Source organism: Desmodus rotundus, chromosome 2 (genome assembly GCF_022682495.2).
Source record: "Desmodus rotundus isolate HL8 chromosome 2, HLdesRot8A.1, whole genome shotgun sequence".
NCBI classification, from domain to species: Eukaryota; Metazoa; Chordata; class Mammalia; order Chiroptera; family Phyllostomidae; genus Desmodus; species Desmodus rotundus.
The window spans coordinates 192,936,396-192,963,510 of NC_071388.1; the positions used below are offsets into that span (position 1 = coordinate 192,936,396).

Below are 27,115 nucleotides of genomic sequence, written 5' to 3' on the forward strand. Positions count from 1 at the left end.
AAAGAATAAAGATAAACCTGTGGTCTGACCTGTCCTTTTCCCCAGAGTTTCTCAGGAGAAGCAAAGTGACGGGTTTGAACTTGACTTCTGGAGAAAGTATGGGAGGTTGAGGAGAGGGAGGGGGAGGTCTTGGTAGTCCGTCCAGAAAAGTAGGCAGTGTGGTAGGAGAGGAGTCCTATGCCAGGGAGGAACTAGAGGGTCGGTGGGACTGACGAATGAAGGCAGCCTGTCTGCACACCGCCACTGTGGCGTTTGGTTAAAGCTGGGCTGCTGTCACAGATAGGGTTTTGCTCTGGGTGTGGTCTCAGCACAGTCACCAGCACTGCATCCTGCAGCCCCAGCTCTTCCGTTCCCTCGCGTCTGTCCCTCAGAGGTAGCACGCTCTGCCATTTCATTCCCTCATCTCTTGTTACGTCCTTTGGGCCTCGTTTTACCCAGGCTAAGGGTGGTGTTTTCCTTTGCTCTTTTCTTTCTCTGGTTCCTTCATTAATGTTGCCCACTCTGTGCTCAGCATCCTGTTCTTTGCAGCTCCAGCAGCGGTCCTTGAACCCATGTGGTGCATGCAGGCCTTGCCAGTTAACCTCCTCACCACTGGGGGCGCTGTGTGCCTCCCATCTTGTTCTCCTGGGCTCTGAGAGTGCTAATGATACTTACAGCCTCTCTTCAGCACTTTCTAACTAAATCCAGATTTTAACTTTCATTCTTTGAAGAGGAGGGGTTTGCTGTTGAGGGAGGACTGTGAATTTCATGGGTTTTTTTGTTTTTGTATGTGAGAATTTAGTCGAAAACTCCCTTAAACTTTGGGAGCAAAATCTCTTAGATGCCTATCAGCTTCCTCCAAAGACTACACGGTCTCTCGAGGGAGACGCTTGCGTGGAGGCTCGGAAGGACAGCCGTCTGCCTAGTCACTCGGCTCACGCAGCGAACCTGGGGCTCCCCTGGGGACATCAGGGTCCGTGTTCCCTGATGACGAGTGCAGCGTTTCATCTGTTACTCCAGACTGCTCTGCAGAGGACGGCGTCGGCTGTGGGACTGTTTCTCTTTTCACCCCGGTGTCTGCTTTGTTCTCAGTTTTGGCTGCTTGGTTCCTAGGCTCAGCCTCCTCAGTGCAGGGAAAAAGGAAAAACAAATTCAGGGGTCCATCCTGCTTTGAGAATGACCGTGTGGACATTGTAAATGGCCGCGCTGAGGAGGCTGCAACACAAGGCCCTGTGGGTTTGCTGGTTCAGTGCTCCCCGTGTGCCCTGGCCGCCACTTCTGTAAATCAGAAAGTGAGGTAAAAGTAAATCTCACACGTGCCCTCCCTCTCTCTGTCTGTGTCGTGGGTTGATCCTGGAAATGGTCCAGAAGATTGAACCGAGGTAGATGTCCCGGGAGGAAGCGGGGCCTGGTCAGGGAGGTAAGATGGCACACCACTGGGCCCCCTGCCTTTCCGCTGAAGGAACCTGGTGGCCGCCACGTGGCGGATGCAGGAAGGGAGACTCCCTCTCACTGGGTGGGCTTTGTGACTGGTGGGAGGGAAAGGAAGTGCCACAACGGGATGTCTCGGGATGTCCCTTGTCTCTATACGCTGCTGAGCCCAGGACGTTGGCCTCATGCCACCCACAGATCTGCTGCTCTGTTTTCCACCCGCGCCAAACCCTGGCCTTTGAAGGATAGAAATACTATTTCTAGGCAATTCGGAAAGGCCACCTGCAGCCTAGAATTCTTGTCGGCCATACTAGCTGCTAGTTAGAAGAGTTTTCATTCTGTCTTTACTGCGAGAAGAAAAGAAAGAAAAAGAGCTAGTTGTCTGGCTTATTGTCTGGTGTCCAAGCACATGATCAGTTTTTCAGGAATCAGATGGAGGACGACTGGTGTTTGGAGCAGGATACCAGACGCGTGGCACTAGGGATCCTATTAGTGTTTCACTGAGTCATCAGGTGACTCGATCAAGTCTTTCTTACCGTTTATGTCTTGATTACTTTTCTCCTCTTTGAACATCCCCCTGGTCCTTACAATGCTGTCAAGCACTGTTTTTAGTGCTTTACTTTCTAACTTTATTAATCCTCAGAAAAGTCTCTGGGGTAGATCCTATTGCTATTTCCACATATGGCTGAGGCACAAGGAGGTTAGATAACTTGCCTCCACATGGTAGAATGGGGATTCCAACTCAGGCCAATCGGTCTGCAAAAGAGCGCAGTGCCCCCTTACTCACAAACGGTTAGCTGCTCCCTCTAGGACATCACCCCGCCCCATCCTTTCCTCTGGCTGCCCGCTCCTCCCCTGCTGCATTTCCTGCCTTTGCTGGCTCCTTCCCTCTGCCCTGGGGCACACAGCATCCCCTCTGATCTTCATCTCTAGCTTCTCTCCTCCCTACGAGTCAGATCTCTCACGTGAACAAGTGCCCCCCTCCCAGCCCCTCATTAGAGACTGTTTCTTTTCACTTACATTGGGCTGAGGGTGACTCTTATTACAAACTCCCTCCCTGGGCTTCCATCTTAGAAGCCTTATCTTACAGAGCCTCTCCCTACCTTTTGACCACCATTTCACGTTTTCCCAGTTTTGACTCCGTTTTAAATTCTTACTCTGCCCCATAACTGACTCCCGCCTTGCCCTCTTGGGGGCAGATCTCTTACGAGGAGGGCCCGCGCCGGCTGCTCCAGCCATCCACACCAAGCCGTGCACGTTACTTTATGTGGTGGCCTGGCGGCAGCTGAGCTCACACCCCCCCGGACGTGTGTTGTGTCACTGTCCTTACCTTGTCTGCTTTCAGTTTTGCCATTGCGAAAGGAGGCCGCCTGCTCCTTGCTGATGACATGGGCCTGGGGAAGACCATCCAAGCCATCTGCATCGCGGCCTTCTACCGGAAGGAATGGCCGCTCCTGGTGGTGGTGCCATCGTCCGTGCGCTTCACCTGGGAGCAGGTCAGTGCTCCTTGTGTTGTGGTTTCGACAGAGAAGGTTTTCCTTGGGGTTAGAGGACTCAGATGATGACTTGGGTATAGGAGCTGAGATCTGTAAAGATCATTTCAGCTGAGGGCAGGAGTGGAGAAGAGATGGCCTCCCAAGACTGGGCCCGTGGGTCTCTGCAGTAGCATCTGGTCACACCATCCAAGAAGAAATCCAAGGAGTCACAGAGCCAGACTTCCCTCCTTCTGTCTCTAGGCACTTCCGGAGTACCTCTTGCAGCCCTGTTAATGGCACCTTTCATTTGTGCCGCTCTTCATTTTCAAAATATTTACCTCCTTTAGTTCCCGTAGTCCCGTGATAGCCATGTGCAATAGACACACTGGGTGTTGACCCCGTTGACAGACGAGAACCCTGCATCTCGGAGAGGGTAAGCACCACACTTCCTGCTCGTGAGGAGCAGGGCCGGGCCTTAAAGTCGCCTCTCCTGTCTTCTTGGCTCAGGGTTTTGCACTCTGTAGAAGATGATGAGGGCAGGAGGTTCACTGTCTACCAGGTACCTTTATAGCTGAAGAATCTGACGTGAGCTCAGCTTTATTATCATCAGTCAGCCTTGAGCTTTGTCTGCCATAAATCCAGGATCAGAGTGGTTCTGTGAAATGAATAAAAATCCATATAAGCAAACCTGATGAAGAAGGAAGCCCCAGTATATCGTCTGTAGCTTCCTCAGCCTTATGCTGCTGGTGGCGGCTGTCAGCTTCCTCGCACCTTGGCTGCTTCCTAAGCCCCCAGGAGCAAGTGTGGGGAAGAGGCAGCTCTGCGGGCAGCTGCTCAGCTGGGTGCCCAGACATGCCCTTCCAACTGACGAGAAAACAGAACTTTTAAATCGTTATTTGAAACAGTACCATGTTCTTTTCCTGTCCTTGTGACCTGAATCCTGCCAGTACCTGTAGTAATGAATAATTCAACACACATTTATTTCGTGTGTGTGAGGTTCCCACAGCACCCTCAGAAATTCTAGGCAAGGGTCAGATGAGACTGGAGAAAGAACCAGCACTCCCTGTGTTAGAGCAGTGTCGGCCCGGGCACGCCATGAGAGCACCCAGACTCTGACAGGGAGGTGCCTGGTGGCCTTCTGTTGACCCCAGGTACTGGCTTTGGCTAGAAATGGCAGCACTTCTGGAGAGAGCAGGTGCTTGGTAGGAAATATCACCATTAGTGCCTTCAGTGTATCAAGCTCTGCTAAAAATTCCTTTATAAAACTCTTAAAAGAGTCACGTTCTTTCTCTGCAGAGACCTGCCCTCTAGTTAGTGGTCACAGAAATGAAATCCACAGACATTCCACAGACCCAAAGTGACTGCTGTGACTGCACTTGCCTGGGAAGGAAGGCAGTGCTCTCTGTTCGTGGGAATTGAAGGGGAGCGGGTGGGTCGAGAGGAAGGTGGAGATGGTTGCTGTGTGCGGGGACAGGGCTACGGCAAATGTGGGAGGACATGGGGACAGAGACCGAGTTGAGTCTTCAGGAGGCGCTGACACGGCCCACACTGAGCGAGTGTGGGTTGGCTGGGGTCATAGCTGGTGGCTGCTGGGCCGGACCCTCATTTTGGGTTTGTTCTCTGCCCTCATCCCCAGGCCTTCCTCCAGTGGCTGCCATCTCTGAACCCAGAGCACATCAATGTCGTGGTGACTGGCAAGGACCGCCTGACAGCTGGCTTGGTCAACATTGTCAGTTTTGACCTCCTGAGCAAGTTGGAAAAACAGATAAAGACCCCTTTTAAAGTTGTCATCGTCGTAAGTGACTTGGCGAGGTCCTTAAGCACTTTGTCTCGGTGGAAACTTTCTTCTTAAAACACCCAGAACTTTCATCTCTGTACTCTCACGGAGCCCCACTCGGTCTCCAGGAGAACAGAAATCTTTGTCTTTGTTTTGTGGTGACCTGACACTTCGTTTCTCTCAATTACCGTTCTCAGCACTGGCTACACATTAGAATTTCTGGGGGAACTTTTTGGAAAAAGCAACTTACTAGGGCTGTGCTGGGGGTTTCTAGCCCATCCCCCCAACGTGAGGGCCTGTGTGGAGGCCCACAGGTGGGCCCCAGGCCAGCAGGGGCTCCTGGAACTGCCGCCACAAGCCTGCGTCTGGTGCCTTCCTAGCAGAATGGCTCAGACATACTGTTCAAACAGTTAATAAGTTTTCTTCCAGCAAGTGGAGGGACACTCCCTCCCCTCCCAGGAAGCCACTTTTTACTCTAGTCATTTTTTAAAGGATGGCTCTCCTAGAGCCCTGCCCCCAGCGTGAAGGCACTCCTTTCCGTCAGCGGCTTTCCCTCCCCCAGTCTCTAGAGCATACCAGCCCCTCTGTCAGCACTCACTGTATGTCATGGCTCACAGGGAAAACTCCTGAGAGGGGTGCAGTTCTCTCTACCCCTGCCCCATCTGTGCCCTTCCCAACCCCAGTTCAGGGCACCACGAACAAGCACCCATGGGCGAAGCCTGTGGTAGGTGATTGCTAGTAGAAGTTACCCGTGTTTTTCCTTTTGGCAAAACAGCGAAACCCAATGCCTCCAGATGAGATGAAAGGTTCTTTATTCAGGTGTGTGAATTTTAAAAGCCAGTGGTGTTTTCCTTCTCTGAAAAGTATTCTCTCCTGACTGTGGAGAATTCCACACCCACAGTGGAGTGCCTACCTTATCTAGAAGGAGAGGAAGGAGAGGGCTTTTAGGGTGCCCAGAGCAGTGGAGCCTCGTAGTCAAGCAGGTCAGCAAGGTTGTGGTAGAGACTTCGTGCTGTGGGTTTCCCGGCACAGGGCTGACTGTTGTGTTTGTGTGTGTGCTGGGGGTGGGGGCGGGGGGTGCCTTCATCCATTGGTTCAGCTAACAGCTGAGTACCAGCCCCATGCCCTGCACAGCGCTGCACACTAGGGAGGGAGGACAGTCAGTAGGACAGACAGACACGCACAGATCCTGAGAATACATTTTAGTGTTTTCATAGACTCATGAACTAAGTGTTGTGGCAGCTCAGAGAAGGATCTATTTTTGTGATTTGGACATGAGACTCATACTGTGTTCATAGCATAAGCAAATGTAAATGTTTATATTTTTTCAAAGCTGAAAGGTAACACATCTTTCGGGGAGCCATTTCTGGTTTGGCACACGTTCAGGTGTAGCTTTGAAAAATGTCCGCATGCGTGTGAAAATGAATGCATTAAAAGAAGTGCCCCAGGATGATGGTAGTGCAGCTGCAATGTGGAGGAAGAGCAATGCCTTCATTTCACGTGTGTTCCTGTGTCAGGTACTTGATGTACAATCGCTGATCTTCCCGGTGGCCCCTGGGCAGATGCTGTCCCATTTCACAGCCAATGAAAACTGGCAGTGAGAGGTTACATAGTTTGCCCGCAGGCGCAGACCTGGCAGAGTGGAGAGTCACTGATCAAAGCTGGATCGCATGGGGCTTCAGAGTTCCTGTGTTTCTGCTTCTGACTCAACACTTAACCTGCTGTACGACCTTTAGCAAACTGCTGACCCCACTGATGGCTTGTTCTTCAATTACGGAAGATCCCTGTCCTCTTCCTACTCCAGAGAAGTGTTGTAGGGAGGCATAAAGTGGTGGTTCTGAGATGTTGCACTTCTCAGCCGTCACAGTTTCGAATGTGAAGCTAGTCCTGCGGTTAGTTATAATAGTGGCGTGTTGTTACCTTTTGGTTGAAGGGTCCACTCCCTTCCATATCCTCTGGACTTTGCGCTGTTTTCTCTATAAAACCCTTTTTCTTGGTTGTCATGCGGGCTTATCATCAGACAGGGAACGAATGTTGGTTTCTGGGGATAGATACAGGGACGTTTGGGGATTCGTCTAACATTCCCCTACGTTGTGCTTTGGGTGGGTTGTTCTTACAGACCTTGTTTAGCAATAAGCCAGGATATTCCTGGTATCCCTGTCCTAGGGCGACTGATGCCATTGAGTGGTTACTAAGCGGCAGGACTGTTCTAAGGGCTTATGTGTGTCAGCCCGTTCAAGACCTACGACAACCCAATGCGTTAGGTTCTGGTATTATACCCATTTTACAGATGGAGAAACAGGCACTATAGAAAGGTCAAGTAGTTGCTTAGAATCACATAGCAAGTAATTTGAATATGTACCAAAATAAAAACTTTTCCCCCAAATAATAATGTATTAGTTACCCACTGAGCTTTAGAAAATATGACATTTTCTAGTTTGCTTATGCACAGAATACAGAGCTATAAATAATCAAACTCCATGTTCTTAGCATGGTTGTCAGTCCCTTGAGGACAGAAATCTTGTCTTCTTTCTTCCTCCAAGTTCCCACAGTACTCTGTCACACTGCGTCAGCGACCGCGCTCACAACGTCCGCTGGTCAGCTCTCAGTGCGGCTGAACCCTTCCTGCCCTGCGAGTGTCTGGGGGTGGGGGCTGGGCCCCAGGGCAGGGCACACAGTGGGTCTTCAGCACACTTTGCTTCAGTGCTGGGCGGAGATCAGGTGTGTCTTACAAAGCAGAGACCACCTCTCAGCAGTATGTTCAGTACAGCCTGTGAGGTGGGCAGGGCAGGCAGGGCAGTCACCAACTCCACTTTATAGGTGGAAAACTGTGCTAAAGGAGGAAGCGACTTGCCCAGAGGTAGTGGAGAAACCCACCAGAGCCTGGGCCCTTGCCCAGGCCCACAGCTGTCTCCTTGCATGAGAGGGTGTGGAGGGAGGATCTCGACATGATGCCATGCCAGGGTCGAGCCTAACGAGGGCTCTGTTTCCTTGCATGCAGGATTTGACCTTGTTCCCCTGTGTGACTGTTTCTTTTCAGGATGAATCTCACTTCCTCAAAAACATTAAGACCGCCCGATGTCGCGCAGCTATGCCCCTCCTCAAGGTGAGTCCTGCTGAGAGTGGACTTGACGCCTAAGCCCACTTGGCATTAAGATCCGCTATGGTTAGCTCTGCTGGTACGGGGTCCAGGAATGCAGAGGCTACAAGTTGGAGACTGTGGGCCATGGATGCAACTTAGTGTCAGCTTAGGGCATCTCTGCTCAAGGGCTGTGGTGCTGGATTCTGTTTTCCTCCTACCATCCTGCCAAGGAGCACAGGGTCAGTGCAGTTGTCTCTGCCTCTCGAAGGTGAAGGCCTGTAGACAGTCCCAGGCCAGGTCAGGACTGCACTCCAGGTCATCTGGGGCTCCTCCTGGGCAAGGCCTAGGGAGCGCCTCCAGTGGCATGTCCTGAAGGCCCCCCAGAAGCTGCCTGTCCTCTAAGTCACTGCAGGGCACAGTCGTCATGGTGCTCTGGAACCGAGGGAGGTGAGTGATGCTGTGCCCCGTAAGCTGATGCCCTCTCCTTGAGCCACCCTGAGCTGTGTTGTTAACCACCCACCTGGTCCTGGGGTGGTCTGAGCTTGCGCCTCCCGAGCGAGCACTTTGGCGGCCGAGCCCTGGCTGCAGAGTAGGGGTTGGGTGATGCTGCAGTGTAGCTTCTTCTGATTTGTGTGTGAAAGGACTCTATTCTGACTTGCAGTCTGAGCTCTTGTCTTGTCTGCATGCACTTCCAGACCTGTGTTTTGTTTCCCAGCAGAATACGCCCTCCCCAAAAAAATTTCCTTCTGTTTGTAGCAACCTTTTTCCTAATATTGGGGGGGATAGTGAAATTGGAAAAGTAGCTTTTTCTTTCATAACAAGGCAGGGACCTCAGAGGTGGTGCTGGGGAAATCTTTGTGTACACTGAGCAAACAAAAGTGTGTGTTTGCCTGGTGCTGTTTTTATTTATTTACATATTATCTCTCGTCTTCGCACCAGCTTTTTAAAGCTGTAGCTTTTATTATCTAAAAGAAGCTTTAAGTTCTACCTCAACTAGGGAAAACCACTGTGTTAGAAGTTGGTGCAACTTACTAGCATTTGAAAATTAACTTCATTTTGCCACCTCCCCACAAGACATACACAGGTGTCTACTCAGTTCAGGTTTTGTTTTAGGAATAACAAGTTACGTGATAATCACAAGTGATATGATACATCTTCCAAAGGAGGATTATGTCATACGCTCCTAACTTGAAAGTCCTTTACTTAAAAACCTCGATCCTCCTTTGTGGGCCATTTATGGACAGAGAGCCATTTATGGACACTCTTAAATGAAATGTTTTTCCCAGAATGCTGACCCTTCTTTTGGGAGGCTCTGATATGTACTGTCTTGAAAAATGTTAACAGACCTTGGTACTGTGGTTCCCATATTACAGCTGTAACTAAAATTAAATCTGTACCCCTGGTTGTTTAGACAACAGAAACTGCACAATGGATAGAGTACATCATTACAGGTGTAATAGGAAAGCTTCCCAGCAGCTGTCTTGTTAATGCGGCCGTTGCCGACCCGGCACGCAGGCCCACACGCTGGGCTCTGAGATGTGTGCTGCTGAGCCAGGCTGTCGAAGGCAGCATTTACACCTTTAATGTCGTGGGCATATTTCACAGCGACATATTTAAAACAAATCTTTTTGACCGTTGTTATACTACTCTGCGTCTGCTGTAGAATTTGGGCGAATTAACAAAAAAACAGGAGTCATGAGTACAGTCTGCTGTTTGTGAAGGTGCCTTACGCCACTGTGTCCCATGATGCTGATTGTCACGTGATGCCGCACTGTTGTCAGGGTTGAGTGGACGTGGGTAAGGCGTTTTGTGTTCCCTGTGAACGAAACCATTCATCTCTCTGCTGGGTCTCCATCTAGATTGGAGTTTCTCAGCCTCGGCACTGTTGACTGTCTGGGCGGGATGACCCTTGTTGTGCGGAGCTGTTGTGCACCTTTACGATGTTTGGCAGCATCCCGGCCTCACGCCAGTGCCAGTTGCATTCCTATGTTGTGACAACCGGAATTGCCCCCAGATGTGGCTGAACATCCCCTGAGGGGCAAATCACTTGTTCTCATCTCCGCTGAAAGCCACCGATCGAGATTCGCTAAGGAAATGAATCTAAATATTTTTGGAATGAGGAGAGTTTATATGCCTTCAAAAATCCCTATAGAAAGAGGTAAAGGGAGTCAGTCGAAGGGAGATGGATAGCAACTAGACTTTTGGGGATTATCACTTTTAGTGTGCACAGAGGCCAAATAATAAAGTTGTACACTTAAAACTTATATAAATAAAAAGCCATATGAGGATGTAATTTAATAGCAGTTGATTGTTCCTCTAACCCCTGTATCTCTTAGAACTACTATATTCTCATGTTTCAAGATTTTTAATATTTATCAAGATATATATTTATCAGTGTATATCAAGATTTTTCAGCAAATGTGCACGAAGAGATAATTTATATAATATAGTCTGTGAGATAGCTGGGCAAGGTCACGTCCAGAAAATGTGGGTTTCACAAATGATGTGTAGGGGACGTGTTGCCTAGATTGTAAGATGCTGGTGTCATTGTCCCCTGGAAAGTGTGGCAACTCTCTGTTTTCCATAGCAGTGTTTGCCTGGACTAAGCAAGGTGCTATTTTTAGGTATAAATGTGGTAGGCAAGACAGAATACTATAAAGAACATGTTTATAATCACCTTTAATCCCTCCAGCAGTGAAAACCACTGTTAACAGTTGGTTATTTTTCTAATATGTCAGTGTAGGGCATGATCATCACTTTTAATGGTTGTTGAGCGCCTGTTACATGGACCCATTTCGTAATTTAACCCTTCTAAGTTGGACATTGTTCTGCCATTATACATGACTGCAAATCAGCATCATCTGCATATTCGTAGCTTTCTTACTTTGCCCTTGTAAGACAAATTTCTCTACTCACAATTGCTGGGCCGTAACTTTACCTTCTGTAGATGTCTGAGAATTTCAGTCCGGCCAGGCATACCCACCTCCTCTCCCACGCAGCCCAGTCACAGGGCCGCGCTGTCCTCCGCATCCAGCACTGCAGGTGAGCGCTGTGTTCCCTTTGGAGCAGTGCGGTGGGTTTGGGTTTTCTGTAGCTGTGTTTTGCTTACAGTGCTTTTTATTGTTACAACAGTATTATAATATTATTAACAATATCCAATTATTCCTTTAGAGGGAAAAGGGTCCCCAGAATCCCACCATTCTTTTCTAATAAATGTTTCTCTTTTTGTGTGAGTAGCGTCCTTTTCACTGTTTTATCTATTGATCGGTTAGATGAGATGAGAATAGCGGTCTAACTAAAATGTATGAGGGTTTTCTTTTTCTATTTTCATTAAAGCAATTTAAATAGAGGATACAAGCAAATAGTACAAAAGGGCATGAAGTGAAAATAACTCCTCCCACCTTGGGATCCCCAGTGCCTTGATTTCTTTCCCCAAGGCAGCCGTACTTACCATATTTTCAGGCTCACCTCTGAAATGTGCCTGCGTCCACGAGAGCACACGTGTGTGCCCTCTCTCCCTTCCCAGGGTGTTCAACAACCTCAGTTTTGCCCTTGCTCTTTTTCTCTTAATAGTGTATCTTGGGAATCATTCCACCTCATGCCAGGTGACTTGACCTCATTCTCACAAATCGAATCCTCTGGAATAAATCTGTCACGCTATGTTTTATCTGTTCCCTTAGATAGACTTGTAACCAGGCTTTGGCTGTTGCATACAGTACAGCAGTGACCATCTTTCCATATGATATGCAGGCGGGGAGTAGAAAACCCAGTTTCTCTGTGTCCAGAAGACCTGGTGCCCGCCCCAGGGGGACCAGACCATAGGAGGAGTCCCTGTGCTCCGGCCATTCTGATGCATTTTCTCAATTTCATCACAGGATCAGCTTAAAGTGAAACTATGGGACTAATAGTGAGTTAAAATAGACTACTTTTTCCAAAGGAAACTGGGGGGCTTTCTTTGTGTGTGCTACACTAATACTGTACACGAGTGTTTGTGTGCTGTGAAGTTCAAAATGGTGTAACTTTGCTCAGCTGGAACTGCAGGCCGGGGCACGAGCAGGTGAGCAGTTGTGGTACGTGAAACACAGAGTTTACTCTCGTGTTACTATTTGTTCGTCGTCGTGGTATTTTTCATACGAACAGCTGGAACCGCGTCTTTGCCGAGCCCTGTGTGCCATCTCTGGCGTGCTCGTGAGGCTTCCGTGTTTGTGAAGCAGCGCACCTGCAGTTGCAGTCTTCATTCTGCCTCTTTCCCTCCAGAACTGGTTGCCTTACCTGTGGCATCGGGATTTCATTAACGTTGAAGCAACGATACTCCCCCAGCTTGAAAGCACAACGCAGACCTCAGTGCCCTCAGTCAGGGCATTGCCGTCCAGACTTGTGACTGGGACTTTGTCTCTTTCTGGAAAAAGGCTTGAACCTGCAAGGGACCATTTTTATGTGAAATGTGCTGGCCTAACCAGAGACTCAGGAAGTCCACTTACCAGGTGTCACTGAGCGGCAGGTGGTGTGCTGCTGGTCCTGGGGGTGGCCTCTGGTCAACAGGGGTCATAATGGTAGCGTTTGTCTAGGTTAGGTCTTGCTCGTCACGGGAGCCGACATTGTCAGAAGCAGTGAAGAACGGAAGCTCAGTCTTCTGCCCAGCCCGCCGTCCCTGGATTTCTCCTAAACGTGGAGTTTTCCCTCTTGTGCTCAGGCTTTCAGTTTAAGTACAGATGTTGACTCTTTTGTTACTTCTTGGAGAGTGGCCATGGTCCTGCACTTGTTCTTGCTCCGTGTACTTTGGGTCGCTTGTATCTAAACTCTGCTTGCCACTCTCCTTCTTTGCAAAGATTCTGTAGTGACTTCTGAACTAATTAAAACACAGCTCATGTCCCTGCCGCATCAGGACTAACGAGTGTTGGGACACTTGGGTGGCATGGGCTTGGCCTCTTTGGCGCCACCTGTCTCCTCATGTTCTATTTCCAAATCACGGGGGCTTTGCCTGTAGCCTAACCTTTACCGAGAGCACCATTGGGAAGGATGTTGGCTCTCAGAATGGGACCAAGCTTTGGGGAATATGACTTTTTCCCTAACCTGGGGTCTTGGTGAAATTTGTTATGGCCAATCAGAATAATTCAGTAAAGCAAGTTATTGGCTTCGGTTGGGAAAAAAAAGAGGCATCTACAGAAAGTGATGAAGAATTCCCAGACTATGACCCAAAGACATGAACTATGGCGGGGGGGGGGGGGATTTGGGAGGGAGGGGGTGGGCAGGATGGAGTGGAGTGGGGGGGGGAAATGGGACAACTGTAATAGCATAATCAATAAATATATTTTTAAAAAAAGGAAAAAAAAAAAAAGAATTCCCAGACTGCTTTTTGTATGGACTTAAAAAAACAACTTCAGCTCTTTTCCTACAATAGAACATTCTTTTGACTCATATTTTAAAATCTGTGTGCAGGCTCTCTACTGTGAATTACCTCATTGGATTCTCCTTGGCAAACCACATATCCCAACATGTCCTACTCTCAGCCTGCAGGGCTGCCCCACCTCGTAACCCTGGTCTTGAAGGTCATCTGTCCCCAACAGTGTCTGCTCAAGTGAATCACATAATTTCTCTCAGACCAAATAGAGATTATTTTTTACATTGTTCCATTGTGGATTTCTTGGGTGCTGCCTTCTTGCCTCAGACAGAGGAGTTAACTGTGAAGTATTCAGTGTACTGTTCATGTATGTCGTTTTATGCATTTATATTTTCCTAGAGGGGGAGTTCTCAGAGGTGGAGCGTGACATATAAATGCTGTGCAGCTGGGCCCGATAAAGGCATTGTGGATGACAGTGATGACAATACGAACGTGTTGGGGCTGAGCAGGCAGCAGGCAGAGTCATTTCATAACAGATGAGACTCCATCCTGGCTTCTTTTCCAAGCTGGCCTTTTCCCATAATGCGGCCTCTGCTTCCTGACACCCACGAATGTCCATTATCAGCAGTTCTGTTGCCCTGAGCCTGGGCAGTGTATGGGAGAACTGAGCCAGTATGAAGTCTGTTCTGTAAGTGTCTGATCGAGGACCCTGGAGTGAATTTCCCTCACCTGATCTCAGAGCCGCTGCGCAGGCTCCATCCCCAGGCAACAATAGCAGCGACCTGGGGAATAGGTTTGGGAAGACTGGCTGATTTTCTCTTATTGATAAGACTTTTCATTTTCCCTGTTTCATTAAAATGGTCTTAAGCCAAGGCAAGCAATGCTACAGGCGTCATTCAAGAAGCTCATTGTTATTTTAATGAGCCTGCATTAAACTGAGCAGGAAATTAGAGGGCCTGGGTAATTGAACTGAGGAAATTATAGCTGGAGAAATTCATAGCTCTCCTGTCATAATGCAAGTCGGTACTGGCGGCTGCCGAGAGGGCAGAAGTGCATCTTGAGAATTGTATATACTGTATATTTATAAGGAGTCATTTCTTTTCCCTCTGTTGTACCTTTATTTATTTATTTTTATGAGGCAAGTGTATCCATTAGAAAACCTAATTTCCTCCCCTAGGTGATTTACTGCGTGCAGTTGCCTTATACTACTTTATACTACTGTCATTAACTCAGGGTTTCAGTGGTTAACAAGCTGTTTCTCGACAGCCGAGCTCCGCAGTAGGGTCCCTTCCCAGAGCCGAAATGAATTTCACCTCCAGTAATCTTTGATGATTACATGTTCTCATACAGAGGTGGGATATTTGGGTCTGATCCCCTTGGGTCGGGTTGGTGTCGGGGTGGTGAGAAACCTGAAGTTTGTCGTTGGAATTAACCAACTTTCATTTCCGCTCTGCCCAGTGCTGCGCTGCTGCAGACCTGGGCTACATAGGGTAAACAGGTCTGGGCCCCACCTTTAAAGTCCTTACTAGCTCAAAATGAGCTTCAGTCAGGGCTCTCTGGGCTCAAAGCATTGTGCAGCTGAGTTAGTGATGGCCTTTTTTTTCCTTTAAAGAAAATCAAGCCACAGCTTATACAGTTCATCCTGGGAGTGAGCTAGGGCTGGTCCTAGGTGTCATCTGCTCCCAAGTTCAACTTGGATGTCGGAATCCATGCTGGAAGTTCAGGCCTGTTGCTGCCGCCCCCGCTTCCACTTCCTCTTCCAGTGCTGGATTGTTGGAGCTTACTGCATGGTCCCCAGGACACTAATTAGCTTCCTCACGAATATTTTTCAACATATGGTGAACATTATTAATTACTTACTTTGTGCCAGGCACTGTGCTACAGAGAATGAAAGTGAGCGTAGCCAAGTCCTTGATGTCAGGAAGCTTGCCGTCTATTGAGGGGGACAGAAAAGAGAATTCAGCGTCGTGTGCCAAGTGCCACTGTAGAGGTGTGCGAGGATGCTGCGAAGGCCATGGGTCACGCCATGACATGCAGCTGCTTCCATGGGTCACACCATGACGTTCTCAGAATATGTGTTCTTTTTTTTTTGTCATAGTACAGCGGTCCCCAACCTTTTTGGCACCAGGGACTGGTTTCATGAAAGACGGTTTTTCCACAGGAGGCGGTGCGGGGGGCGGGTAGGAGGCAGAGCTCAGGCAGTAATGCAGGCAAAGCCTCACTCACCTCCCGCTGTGCAGCCCGGTTCCTAACAGGCCATTGTCTGGTACCGATCCATGGCCCGGGGGATGGGCACCCCTGCTCTAGAGTGTGGCTGGTCTTTAGTGTCTTTGGGGTCTAGATCCACCTCAATTCCGAGATGATTAAACTTGAGAGCTGCCAGAATCAGAGTGCCCAGGAAGTGAAAGCTCTGTGTGCTTGTCTCCAGGGGATTTTGCCATCCCTGGGGCTCCTATCTCATTGGGGCCTTAGGGATAGTCCCCATGTGCTCCTCTCTGTCCTTAGCACCTCTGGCTGTTTGTTTCCTAGGTTGCCAAACGCGTGATCTTACTGTCAGGCACGCCAGCCATGTCGCGACCTGCAGAGCTTTACACGCAGATCATCGCCGTCAAGCCCACGTTCTTCCCTCAGTTTCATGCCTTTGGCCTTCGCTACTGTGATGCCAAGAAGGTATTTATTCTTGCTGTCCTCACCAACCCACCCACCTGTCATCTTGATTTTGACACCTGCCGTTCTATCTCTGTCTCCTGGATGGTGGTACGATCAGAGGAACACTGACCAGGGAGCCGAACTGATTTTAGCTCTGCTCTGGCCCGGGAGTGTCTGTGGGGGAAGGTGAGAACAATCCCTCCTAGTTTTAATGCTTATGGGGATTCTAGGTTAGTGTTTTCCAGGAAAGGGACCAGTGACTAACGGGTAGGTCTGTGGAACTCGTAGAACCAGCAGCTTCTGCTGGGGAGGATGGCACTGGGCTGAGCCAGAGGTGAGGCCCAGGCCCTAGGCAGAGGGAAGAGAGTTGATGAGGTGGGTGAAAGTCCCTTGGCATGGGAGCAATGTGAAAAAATCCTCTGGAAAAGTGAAAACAAAGGCAGAGGAAGCCTCTGAGCAGGTGGAGTGGGGAGCGTGAGCTCAAGCTGCCTCCGTGGGCTCCCTCCAGTGACCCCTGACTGGTCGTAGCGAGCGGAGCCTCTGACCTACACATCATTTCTGTGAGCACAGCGCCAGGGCAGCAGGTGCCTCTGGAGCTGCGATCTGCGCAGCTTCTGTTCTCCAGAAATGGCAGGGGAAGCTTTATAAACACAAAGGCCATGCCAATGAAAATCTCGATTTCTGAAACCTCACTTTTTTTTTTAAGTGGAAAAAAATATGTATTTAGTGACATGGGGAGATACAAAAGTGGAAAAAAATAGGATGCAAAATGTTTCCTCCCTCCCTCCATTTCTTCCTTCCTTTTCCCCTTCCTTCTTCTCTCCTCCTCTCTCATATATGATTGGAAGGTAATACACACCAAAATGATTCCTTTGGTAAACAGAGAAAATCAACATTTTAAAACATATTTACAGCACGTTATTCACAACTTCCGAATTCCTCCAACAACTCCATTAGTGTTCATTAATCCGATGAAGCCTGCTGAGCCAAGGACACCGTTCTTCTCACAGGTTCCTTTGTGTCTCTTCCGAAGCTACCTACTCTAAAAGGATGGCCTTGCCAGACAGAGGACGACTGTCAGAAGATAAATTGGTCGCTTTGTTTTCCTCTTGGTCCCCCAGTTTCTCACTTTTGAATATAGGGCATAAAAATTCTAGCTACTACAAACATCCTCTCTGGTGAGCCAGAGGGAAGGAGTCGAGAAGGTTTAGAGGAGGGAAACTTGGCTGTTTTTCTCTTTTATCACTGGATCTCCTTATCAGCCAACAGATCGTAGGCTGGGTGCATGGCCTGCATGATCTCCGTCTTTGCACAGGTGAATTTTGCAGAGATTCCCTGTGCTAGGACTCTCCCGACATGGCATAAGCCTTGGGTGGTCCCCTACTCACCTCTGCAGTTTGAGACTTCAGTGAGCAGAGAAACACAGGGAATGGGCCTGCTGCATGTGCTGGGGCCTGGGTGTGGTTCCTTCGCAACTGCAGTTTTCTAGTACGGGCTGATCAGATCTGACATCCTGTCACCCTTGGCAATCATAATGTTGCCAATTGCCTTTTCAGAGTATATGCTAGGTTTGACCTGTGGGGTAGCCAATGAGGCTCTGCCCCAAGCACTTGTGAGGTCTTTCTCTGAGACTTGTCATCCACAAATGCCTCCCTTACATAATTCTCGGTCTACCCAGCATGTTTCGTGGCCTGAGCTGGGAAACCGGTTAGTGTCAGGCAGCCATAGGCAGGTTGGCCAAAGCCTGTGTACATTTCCAGTGTCCATCCCCAAACATAAGCTAAGAAAGAATGACCCAGTGAATCAGCCCCTCGTTTGTGTGGGTGTTCATTTTTTTCCCCTTAATCAGCTGAGACACGTAGTCTAGGGCCTTCTCCTCCTGGTCGGCTTTGGTGCCTTCACTGTCTCAGACCCTCCAGTGGAATACAGCCCATCTGTTTGCTGGTGTGCTGGGATCTTGCTTTGCCTTGCCGGCTGGAAGCACAAGTCCCAGTCAGGGTCATTGCCGACAGTGGGGTGGGTGGGGCTGGCTTCCATCTTCTCCCCAGTAGCTCCCTCTCATCCAGTCTCCAGGATGTCCATAATCTGAAAACCAGAGGGAAGATTCACTAATTTCTCTTTCTGATTGCTACTTTTCTATGGCCAAGGCGATGAATTCATCCCTAAGTATGGTGAGGTCAAGACTTCTCTAATGCCTAAACTCTGTTCCCATGAGGTTCCACGTGGCCCTGTGCTCTGACACCAAGCTTTGACACCTCTCTTTAGAGCAGATTGCGTCTCCTTTTTCCCAGGTGTTGTGCTGGGACTTTGTAAACTCTGAATGTGGCCTTTTTCTTGTGGGCAGTGTCCCTGCTGCAGAGGACTAGCTGGACTCTAAAACCTCATTAAGTCAGGCCTTAAGGATTTCTGCTTTGTGGTCACATCACAAATATACTGAGCCACTATTTGCATCGAAGACACTGACTTTGGAGAAGTGACTGCAGCTTACTCATTGCCCGTGCCATTTATGAGGGGAGAGCTTTGCTTTGCAAGATCAGGATGTAAATAAGACTGTCTGCCTTATTTTTAAATACTTTTTTAAAAAAGAAAATAAAACTTTTCAAGTACTTAAAAAGTATCTACTTACATTCAAACAAAGTATTTATAATATAAATTGTAGTGCTTTGCAAAGTTAGTTGCAAACCATTTTTAGCTTGTTATCGAGACAGGAAATTTCTCAGTTACTAAATATACTTCTTTAACAAAATTGGTGAGCCACTTTCCCTATGGGTCAGTCCAGATTGTATACTGTGTACATGGTCCCTCAAAACCCTTCATTTCTGATTTGTACCTTTGTTCTATTTGCAAGTAGTCCATTTTCTGAAAAGGCTTTTCTCTCCCTTGACTCTTGGGGCCTTTGGGGTGATGGCCAGCCAATGATGGAAGGGGCTGAAGATGGAATTCATTGCTTTGACTCCCAAACTGTCCCTTCCTGCGTTCCTAGTCTCTCTCCACCGTCTCCCCAGTTTCTTGTACCATCCTCAGATTCACCCTTTCCCTCCTTCTTGCTGTCCCCCCACCACCCCACCGGGTAACACAGTCAGAGACAGTGCCTACCTCGTCTTTGTGTTCTTTCCTCTGCCTAGCCCAGTGCCTGGGGCATGGTGAATTTTCAGGAAAAGCATGTCGGATTGTGATTACTCCAAAGTCCAATTTAAAATCTTTGGTATTGGGTTTTAACCTGCAAGATTAAGAGCTGATAATATTAGAACTTAGGAGCACAATACCCAAATTAATTATGGCACTATTTTCTTCCCAGCATGATTTTCATTTAAAGAAGTCGGGAGGGCACGGCTGCTCTTTGTGTGCGTGGCCAGCTTCTTGCATGAATAGAAGCCCCTGGAGAGAGGACTTCATGCCAAGCTCATTTTTGACCCCACAGCTTAAAGGCATTTGATGAGAACTTCCTGTTGATCTCAGAGATTTTTTTTTAAAGATGTAGTTTTTGATTATTTTATTTCTCTACCTTTGACTTCCCCTTTTTATTTTCAATTTAGCAAAGGCTTATAGGACACCTGCCATGTCTCCACAATTATACCTGGTCCACTGGCCCTGGAAAATGAACAAGGCTCAGTAGTATACAGTCCAGGTGAGGGTGAGGCAGGAGAGGAGATGAGTGGCTAAAAATACAAGGAAGCAGACACCCCGGCTCCTTGATTTTTTATGCGATCATAGAAAGCAGTCCTGTTTGCAGGAAGATTGTTGGTGAAAGACAGGATTTTTACTGTAACTGGAGACACCTTTAACTGTGAAGCAGGAAATAGGTATTCATGCTCAGTACCTCCCATGAGCTACCAAGTGAGGGGCCAGGTATATGAAGGACTGCCCAGCCCTTGGAGACCTACCTCTGGTTTTAGCCAGACTGGCAAAAACTCGTGTTCCGGGCTCCTCCCCCAATCCCACCCCCACCCACACTGCAGTTCTGTTTACTACGTTCCTCTTGGATGTGTTGGTGTGACCCATACTGAGGAACAACAGGTTTTTAACTTCCTATAAATCTCATCAAATAAATGCATTGCTGACATTAGCTATGACTTTGTGTGGGGGACTCTGTAAGATAAGCCCTAGGGAATATTATTTCTGTATTTAGTATACAGGAATGATCTGACAAGCTGAGCATCTTACTGGTTTTTTAATGTAATGGACACCAAACCATTGGCATTCTGTACTTGCTGCTGGAAAGCAAATTAATGGCAGATCGTAGAACGCTGTCCTGACCGACTTTGCCCTTTTTCTTCCTGTGTCTCATACGGAACAAAGCTGGGGAAGAGAAAACGGTGAGAAGCGAAACCCACCTGGAGGTGACAGCTCTGGTCCTTGGCCCTGGGGGGATCTAAACGGGCTGTGTCTCCGTCTCCCTCCACAGCATGCCTGGGGATGGGATTACTCAGGCTCCTCTAGCCTGGGAGAGCTGAAGCTGCTGCTGGAGGAAGCGGTCATGCTGCGACGCCTCAAAGCAGATGTCCTTTCCCAGCTCCCAGCCAAGCAGCGCAAGATGGTGGTGGTGGCCCCAGGCCGGATCAGCGCCAAGGCCAGAGCATCCCTGAATGCTGCAGCCAAGGAGATGACCACCAAGGACCAATCTGTGAGTCTGGGCTGGAAACAAGGGTTTGGAAGTTGTGTTCACAGGTGTTTCTTCCCGGAAGGGGTTCTGTGGACATTACCCAGAGTTCTCTGAATTTGCCTCCCAGTCATCTCTTCCCGCCTCCCCAGGCAAGGACAGTGAGCCCGTTTCATTTCTCGGCCTACCTAGTCTACTTCAAAAATCTGTTCTTTTGTGCTTTTATGCTTGTGTGGATCACTGTTGATGGATGACCATAAAATAAACTCCAGGGCAACTGTGGCATGATGATACATCTTCTGAATCCCTCAGAGAAAGCTAGAATTCATTCGTAGTGTATTTTGAGAATGCCTCAGCATAGGAATGGTTGTTAGAAATTAGTTCTACCTGTATTTGATAAACATATTAACCCGGTAACCATCCCAGGTCATTTGCTTTAGTTAGAATAACAAATAGACAGTTATTTAACAAAGTCAAGTTTTCAACCCCTCTTAATCCTTTGCCTCCTTATTGCAGTCATTTATGGTTGGCAGGAAGTTGGCAGGATTCCTGTTTTACAGGCAACAGGCAAGGAAACTGAGGCTCATAGAGACTGTGATTTGCATAAGATCTCGTGGCTGCTCCGTGGCAGAGCTGAGGCTGTATCCAAGCCTGTTACCCCTATATTTTTAGGCCTCTTTCCACTGTGGTGGTTTTATCTTTTCAAAATAATTTCATTCTTATCTGTCATTAGTGTCTAACTATACTAAGTACTACAAGATCACCTACACCAGCCCCATTTCTGTACTCTTGGGACAAAGCCTTGTAATTTTCATTGCCAAGAAAATAACAATCATTGACATTTTTTGACATTATCATAAAGCATTATCTGAGCTTAATGTTACCGTGTATAAAGAAACTTAGATCTAGGTGAGGTCTCAGCCTTCTGGAAGCTTACAAAGTAAATTAAGAATGACAAGAGGCAGAATGTGTGATTTTTAAAAATATATTACTTTACCACGTGATCAAGCAGACTAACTGGTGACTTCTGAGAAACAGAGGGTAGGGAAGGGGATGCACGGGTCAATTATCAAGCTGTATTTAATTTCTGCTGTATTATATCCAACAATCTGGATAGCCTGGGGGAAATGACAGGCATATTCCCTTCGCCGTGGCTTTTCAAGCCAAGTTCATAGTGCTGATGTGGACTTGTAGACCAGTGGTTCTGAAATTGGACTTCAGTGGAACCAGTGTTCCATTGCTAAAATCAGTCTTGGCATTTTTTCCAATTTCCAGAGATAAAATTTAATGAGTGGAATTTTTTTTCTCAATTTTAACCTTTTTCTTACAACTTTCTTAAACCTTTAAGGCAAGGGTGTCAAACTCATTTTCAATGGGGGTCACATCAGCCTCATGGTTGCCTTCAAAGGGTCGAATGCAATTTTAGGACTGTATAAATGTAACTACTCCTTAATGGTCAAGTGAGAGCTCGGTGCTGCCGCCAGGTAGAAACAAGGTGCCAGGCCTGATAAAACAAGGCGGAGGGCCGGATTCAACCCGTGGGCCTTGTGTTTGCCACTTGTGCTTTAAGCTGTACTAACTTTTGTCCACTCATGAACTCTGCCAGATAAGAAAGCCAGTGATTGAGTACAGCAGATATAATATTAATGGGAAAATTCCGATGTGTGATCATTTTAGATGTGAGGACCTGAATATGTATTAAATGCCGTGTTGTAGTTCCTTGTGTGTGTGATGGAAGTCAGTCTGTACCTGGTCCACCTCCTGAACCAGCTTGAGAGCAGCCACAACAGACAACTGAAAAAGCAATCAGTAGGCATTTGAATTGAGGATGAAAGTCCCATTAGCTGGCCAAGAGGCTACTGTAAGTTGTGCTGTGTGGCCAAAAAGAAAACGAGAGAGATGTGTGGGAATTCTATACTTAGAGCAGTAAGGTTTGAAAGCATTTTTTTAAACTTTCTGCCAACTTGCACAGTGCCCTGAAGTTAGGTGAGTGGCTCTTTCAGTGACTTCAGATGTAACCTGGGAGTTTGGTTTTCTGAGTTTACAGGCAGCGATGTGAAATTGACTAGGCCGAGCTGTGGAAATCAGGAATGCTGGGTGTTGTATAACTCTGGTAGCTGTGCAAATCCCGTAAATTATTTGGGATATTTTGACATCTTCTTACCTATAAAAGGAAGCTGTGGCCTGCCTGATGGGCTTGTTGCTGGAAAAACATATCAGGAGAACAGCAACTGCTCAGAGTCCCACCTGTGGGGCGATTGTCATCTCTGCTCCTTCCGAGTCCCAGAGTCTTACTGTGTTTTGCAGACTATGAAAATGAAATATAAATTGCAGTATAATTCTTCAAAACTCCTGCAGAGAAAGAGCCTAGAGCTCTTCCCTGCCCTGTGCTTGAGAGTTGCGATCTGCTTCCGTGGGGTCCTAGGAAAAAAGAGTTTGTCCCCAGAAGAGAGAAATTGAGTTGATACAGATTACCTTCAGCATCTTGCTGAAGCCAGATGCTAAATTCTTTCTGATAATAAGCTTAATCCTTGAAAATGTGGTTCTCCTTTGTGTTCTATAATATAAGTTCATATTTGTAAGGGAAAATCCACGTAGAAAACAAGTGCCGAGCTTTGGGGTTTGGACCGTCTGAACCCTCCTTACTCTAAAGCCACTGCTTGGCACGTCTGTAAAGTGGATCCGATCAGGAGCACCTCCCCGACAGCTCAGGACGGGCAGCCAGTGTCAGCCGGGAGCACGAGGCAGCCCTTGGCAGTCCTTCCAGTCCTTGACCAGCTACGGCATCCTGAGCCAGAAGAGCTGAAATGGGGAGTCATGGTTTTATGGGTTTTAGTCAAATAAGGAGGCCCTATGGATCTATAGAAATTCACCCCGCAACACCCCATTTTTTAGTTACTCTTCAGGCCCAGGTGTCCCCGCAGTTTTGGGCAGCATGGTGGCCCCAGCAAAGCACTGCTGACCTGTCAAGAACTGACTTTTCTCAGTTCCCTCACACCTTCCCCTCTGGAGGAAGACATTTTTTAAAAGCTTTAAGTCACAGAAGCCAAGGTGAAGCAGCCAATTTATAAAATACAATGTACAATTATTAAAGCCTTTTCTCATTTTCAGCTGAAATAATAGATACCTCTTCACAGGCTAAGAAAAGCTGGCTCTAATCATCTTTTGTCTAAAGCCATTTTTTGATCAGCAAGAGCACAGCAGAGAAGTGGAACAAGTCCGTGCAGACTTCCTGGTGACAAGACCAGGTCACCCTTCTGCCGTTTTGCTGTCCCTTCAAATGTCCAACGTAGAAAAAGACTTCGGAAACCCCAGGGGGTCTAATTTAATAAAAGTCTAGGGGACGGGAACAAAAAATGCAGGTAATTTAAAATTTCCTTACCCGTGGCTGGCAAACGAAATGAGATCATTAATGGACTAGTAGTCTGCCTGCACAGCTTGGGGGAGTTTTTTTAAAAAGATAAAACTATCAATTTCTCCCACATTAAAAGGTCAGTAGATGTCTATTGTATAAAATCTGAAAAATAAAGAAAAGTACTTATAATTAACACTTATTAAATAGGTTTTACCACTGCAGTAAAAAGATTCACTCATCTTTTATATCACCTAATTCCAGCATTTATTATTTGGATTTTTAATGAAATGTACATATATTCTGCTTTAAAATATATATTTATATATTCATGTATATATAAATATCTATATAACTTACAAGTATATGTTTTCAAAGCAGAATTGAATCATATAAACATACATCAAATGAGGAACAAAAGCTACAAAACTGTATCATGAAAACTTTTCCATGTTGTTAAATGTTCCCTTAAAATATATTTAAACACAGTGTAGCATTTTCTCAAGTGGTTTAGTGAGATTCTGCCGGGCGTTTCCAGTCGGATTTTCAGTGAATTCAGCCGCCATCCAGTGGGAGTGACACTGCACTGAAAGGCAGCTTCCATGTGCGTGTGTGCACTGACCATGGTGAGGACACATTTGAAGGAGTAAGTTGCAGGGTCGTGGGATCGGCACGCTTTGAAGGCTTTGGTACACACTGACAGCCATTCCCAGAGGCCAGCCAGTGTGCCACCCCACCAGGCATGTGCAGTGACGGTGTGTGTTTCCGCTCGCCCGCCTCGGCCTACATGACAGACTTAGGGAAAGTTGCTGAAAGTGCCTTTGTCCATTTCTCCTTCTGTTCATTAACCCTCCCCCTTTCTTGTTAGCAAGTGTGGGTGGGCGGGTGGCCCTGACAAGAGTAATGACAGTCTCCGAAGGACGCAGGAGTACAACTGTGGACAGAGGACGGCTGGGGTGCGGTCTCAAAACAAAGTGCAGGTGAGGTCATTGTAAGGAAGCTGGCTCTGTCCCCCCTGCTGGGGACCACATTAGGTCAGAGGGCCTAGCCTGCTTCGAGGGACCCTTTGAGGGCATATGAATGGACTCACGAAGTTTTTGAGCCCATTGCCACAGGTAAAAGGTTGCATGTGGACAGAGCCTCAATAGAGGTAAATGGGACCTAGGAAGGTCGCCCTGAGGAGTGGCATCTTCGACAGCAGTTCCCAGGAAGTGCGAACTGTTAAACGGGGCTGCTCCACAAAACAGGCCTCCACTGCACGACACACGTAGGTGTGAAGCGGGCCCACTACCCGGCAGTGCCCCTGCGACTGCCTGTGGTTCCCGGTACCCTCCTTTCTCACCAGGGCCTAGAGGAAAGGCACTGTTTACAGCGAGCAGCCCTTCTGAGCAGGCAGCACTTTTGCACGTGGAAGGAGACGGCAGCCCTGCGGGTGATGGTCAGCGTCTCTTCATCTCTGGAAGCCCAGAGTGAAACCAAGTGTTACCTTCTGTTACAATGAGCGTCTCCTCTGTCTGCATTCTTTATTAGCATTTATTTAGATGCAAACTATAGAGAAAACATGGTTTATTCTCTTTGGAGGTCATTTACCATATGTTGGAGACAGGCCAAAAACACACAAGTAACGGTTTTGAGATGGTATTAGAATAAACTAGTGACAGCCTATTGGAATTGATTCAGCTAGGCTTGGATGGAGGTGAGCTTTGTCAGCTGGGTGTGGACACAGCCTGGCAGAAGGAAAGGGGGAGGCAAGAAGCACGGGCCATGACAGGTTGTGTGTAAGTTGTCCCCAGGCTATGTGAACAGGTATGCTTAGCGTGGCCGCATTTCAGCTGGTCACCGGAGCTCAGGTGGTTGCTGTGGCTTGGCTAAAGTGAGTGGTAAGGTAAGTGGGGGTTGCCTGGCTCTGGCGATTGGTGTTCAAGCTTCAGGATTCGTCAAGCTCATAGTGGCAATAATTACATTGGCTTAGCTCAGAGCTCTCAATAGTGGGAGACGTTAAACCCTCAACTTCTCTTTCCACAGAAAGGACAGCAGAGAGCAGCCCTCATTCTCTACTTCAACAGAACGGCTGAAGCCAAAATCCCGTGTGTCATGTAAGTGGTCAGCAAGTGTCGGCTTCTCTCTCTCACCTTTCAAGAGGACCACCTACTGTCTTAGTCTGCCAGAATGCTTGCATTGCCCTGTGGCATGTGATTGGAGATGCCAGTTACAGCCGCCTGGAGTGTGAGGTTTAGGGCACACGGCCCGTCACCCACACACAGGGCACGAGGAGGCCTGCGTCTGGAGCGCTGCCAGGACGGGCTTGGGGGCCCTGTGACGTCCTGCGCCAACCCAAGTGAGCTGCAGCTGCTGTCACGGGAAGGGCGGGGTGAAGCCAACACTGGAGGGAAGTTGTCCTCTTACTAGCAGAACTGTGCTCACTTGCCTGGAGGAAAATAGGAGGGGCTTTGTGAAAGGCCGAGAAGCTGCCTTGCCGTGGTGATTCTGTACTCTTCTCCAAAGACGTGCAGGTTCAGCCGTGGTTCACCTACGTGAAAAGGAGAGTCTCAAAGTTTGTTCAAAGAGTGTGGGCAGGTGGCCACTGTCATGGTCACACTGAGTTCTCCTTCAAAACTACATCTGAAGTAATAGTTTCTCTTCTTAAATTTATTCACTGACTTTTTAAAAACCTCAATTGTCTGCCTTTTTTAAAGAAAGAAAACCCACTCGTGTTCAGACATCACCGTGGTAGAAACCTGCAGCAGTCCCAATGATGTGCAGTTTGCCTCGCTTTTTATTCTTTGAGATCCCTGCGAGGCTTTGGTGGGGTAGCGGTCCAAGCGCTTATACTCAGTGAGGATGAAGTGGCGTGGGCTGAGCAGTCGCAGATGGGCTGTGGGGACCGAGGTCTGTGGGCACGTTGAGACACACAGCCTACCCCACCCTCTCCCCAGCCACCAGCTCTCCGGCCCCACCAGCCTCTCCCTCTGCACCCTTCTGGTGGTGAGAGTTTACTGTGTTGTTCAAATCTAAGAGTCTCCACGAAGGCTGCCGGATGTCGGCCAGCTCTCCAGCTCTGCTTCACCCTGTGGCACAGCCCTTTTCATCTGCGACACTGATGAGGCTGAAGATCTCTAGATGAGTTTTTATGGCCTGGAAACTTCTCTCTCAGAAGCAGATCTGAATTGCCCCACCCCTGCCCTGTTTCTTGTGTGCTGCTGAATAACAGGTGGCCAGGGTGTCAGTCCTCTGCCTCACTCAGCTTATGACCCACAGAATTCAGCGTTGCGTGCTGGGCCTAGCGCCAACCTTTTTCCTTAGAAATTGTAAATCTGATCATCTTGGCACCTCATACATAAACTTGGTGATACCTCGTCTTAGTCTGTGCAGACTGCTGAAACAAAAATACCACAGACTGGTGGGCTGTGGTGGCTTAAACAACAAATA

The 27,115-nt window shown here is 48.0% G+C and overlaps 1 protein-coding gene and 1 pseudogene across 1 annotated transcript in view; one reads left to right on the forward strand and one right to left on the reverse strand.

Annotated features, from left to right (window-relative positions):
* Window positions 1-27,115, forward strand: part of SMARCAL1 (SNF2 related chromatin remodeling annealing helicase 1) — a 50,474-nt gene that overhangs the window by 14,619 nt on the left and 8,740 nt on the right. The window contains exons 8-13 of the mRNA XM_024563862.4: window positions 2,756-2,906; window positions 4,522-4,680; window positions 7,703-7,768; window positions 15,615-15,755; window positions 20,140-20,358; window positions 25,712-25,782. Of these exons, the coding sequence (XP_024419630.2) occupies window positions 2,756-2,906; window positions 4,522-4,680; window positions 7,703-7,768; window positions 15,615-15,755; window positions 20,140-20,358; window positions 25,712-25,782 (807 nt within the window). The remainder of the gene's footprint in view (window positions 1-2,755; window positions 2,907-4,521; window positions 4,681-7,702; window positions 7,769-15,614; window positions 15,756-20,139; window positions 20,359-25,711; window positions 25,783-27,115) is intronic.
* LOC112307841 (tetratricopeptide repeat protein 23-like) lies at window positions 16,483-18,156 on the reverse strand (annotated as a pseudogene).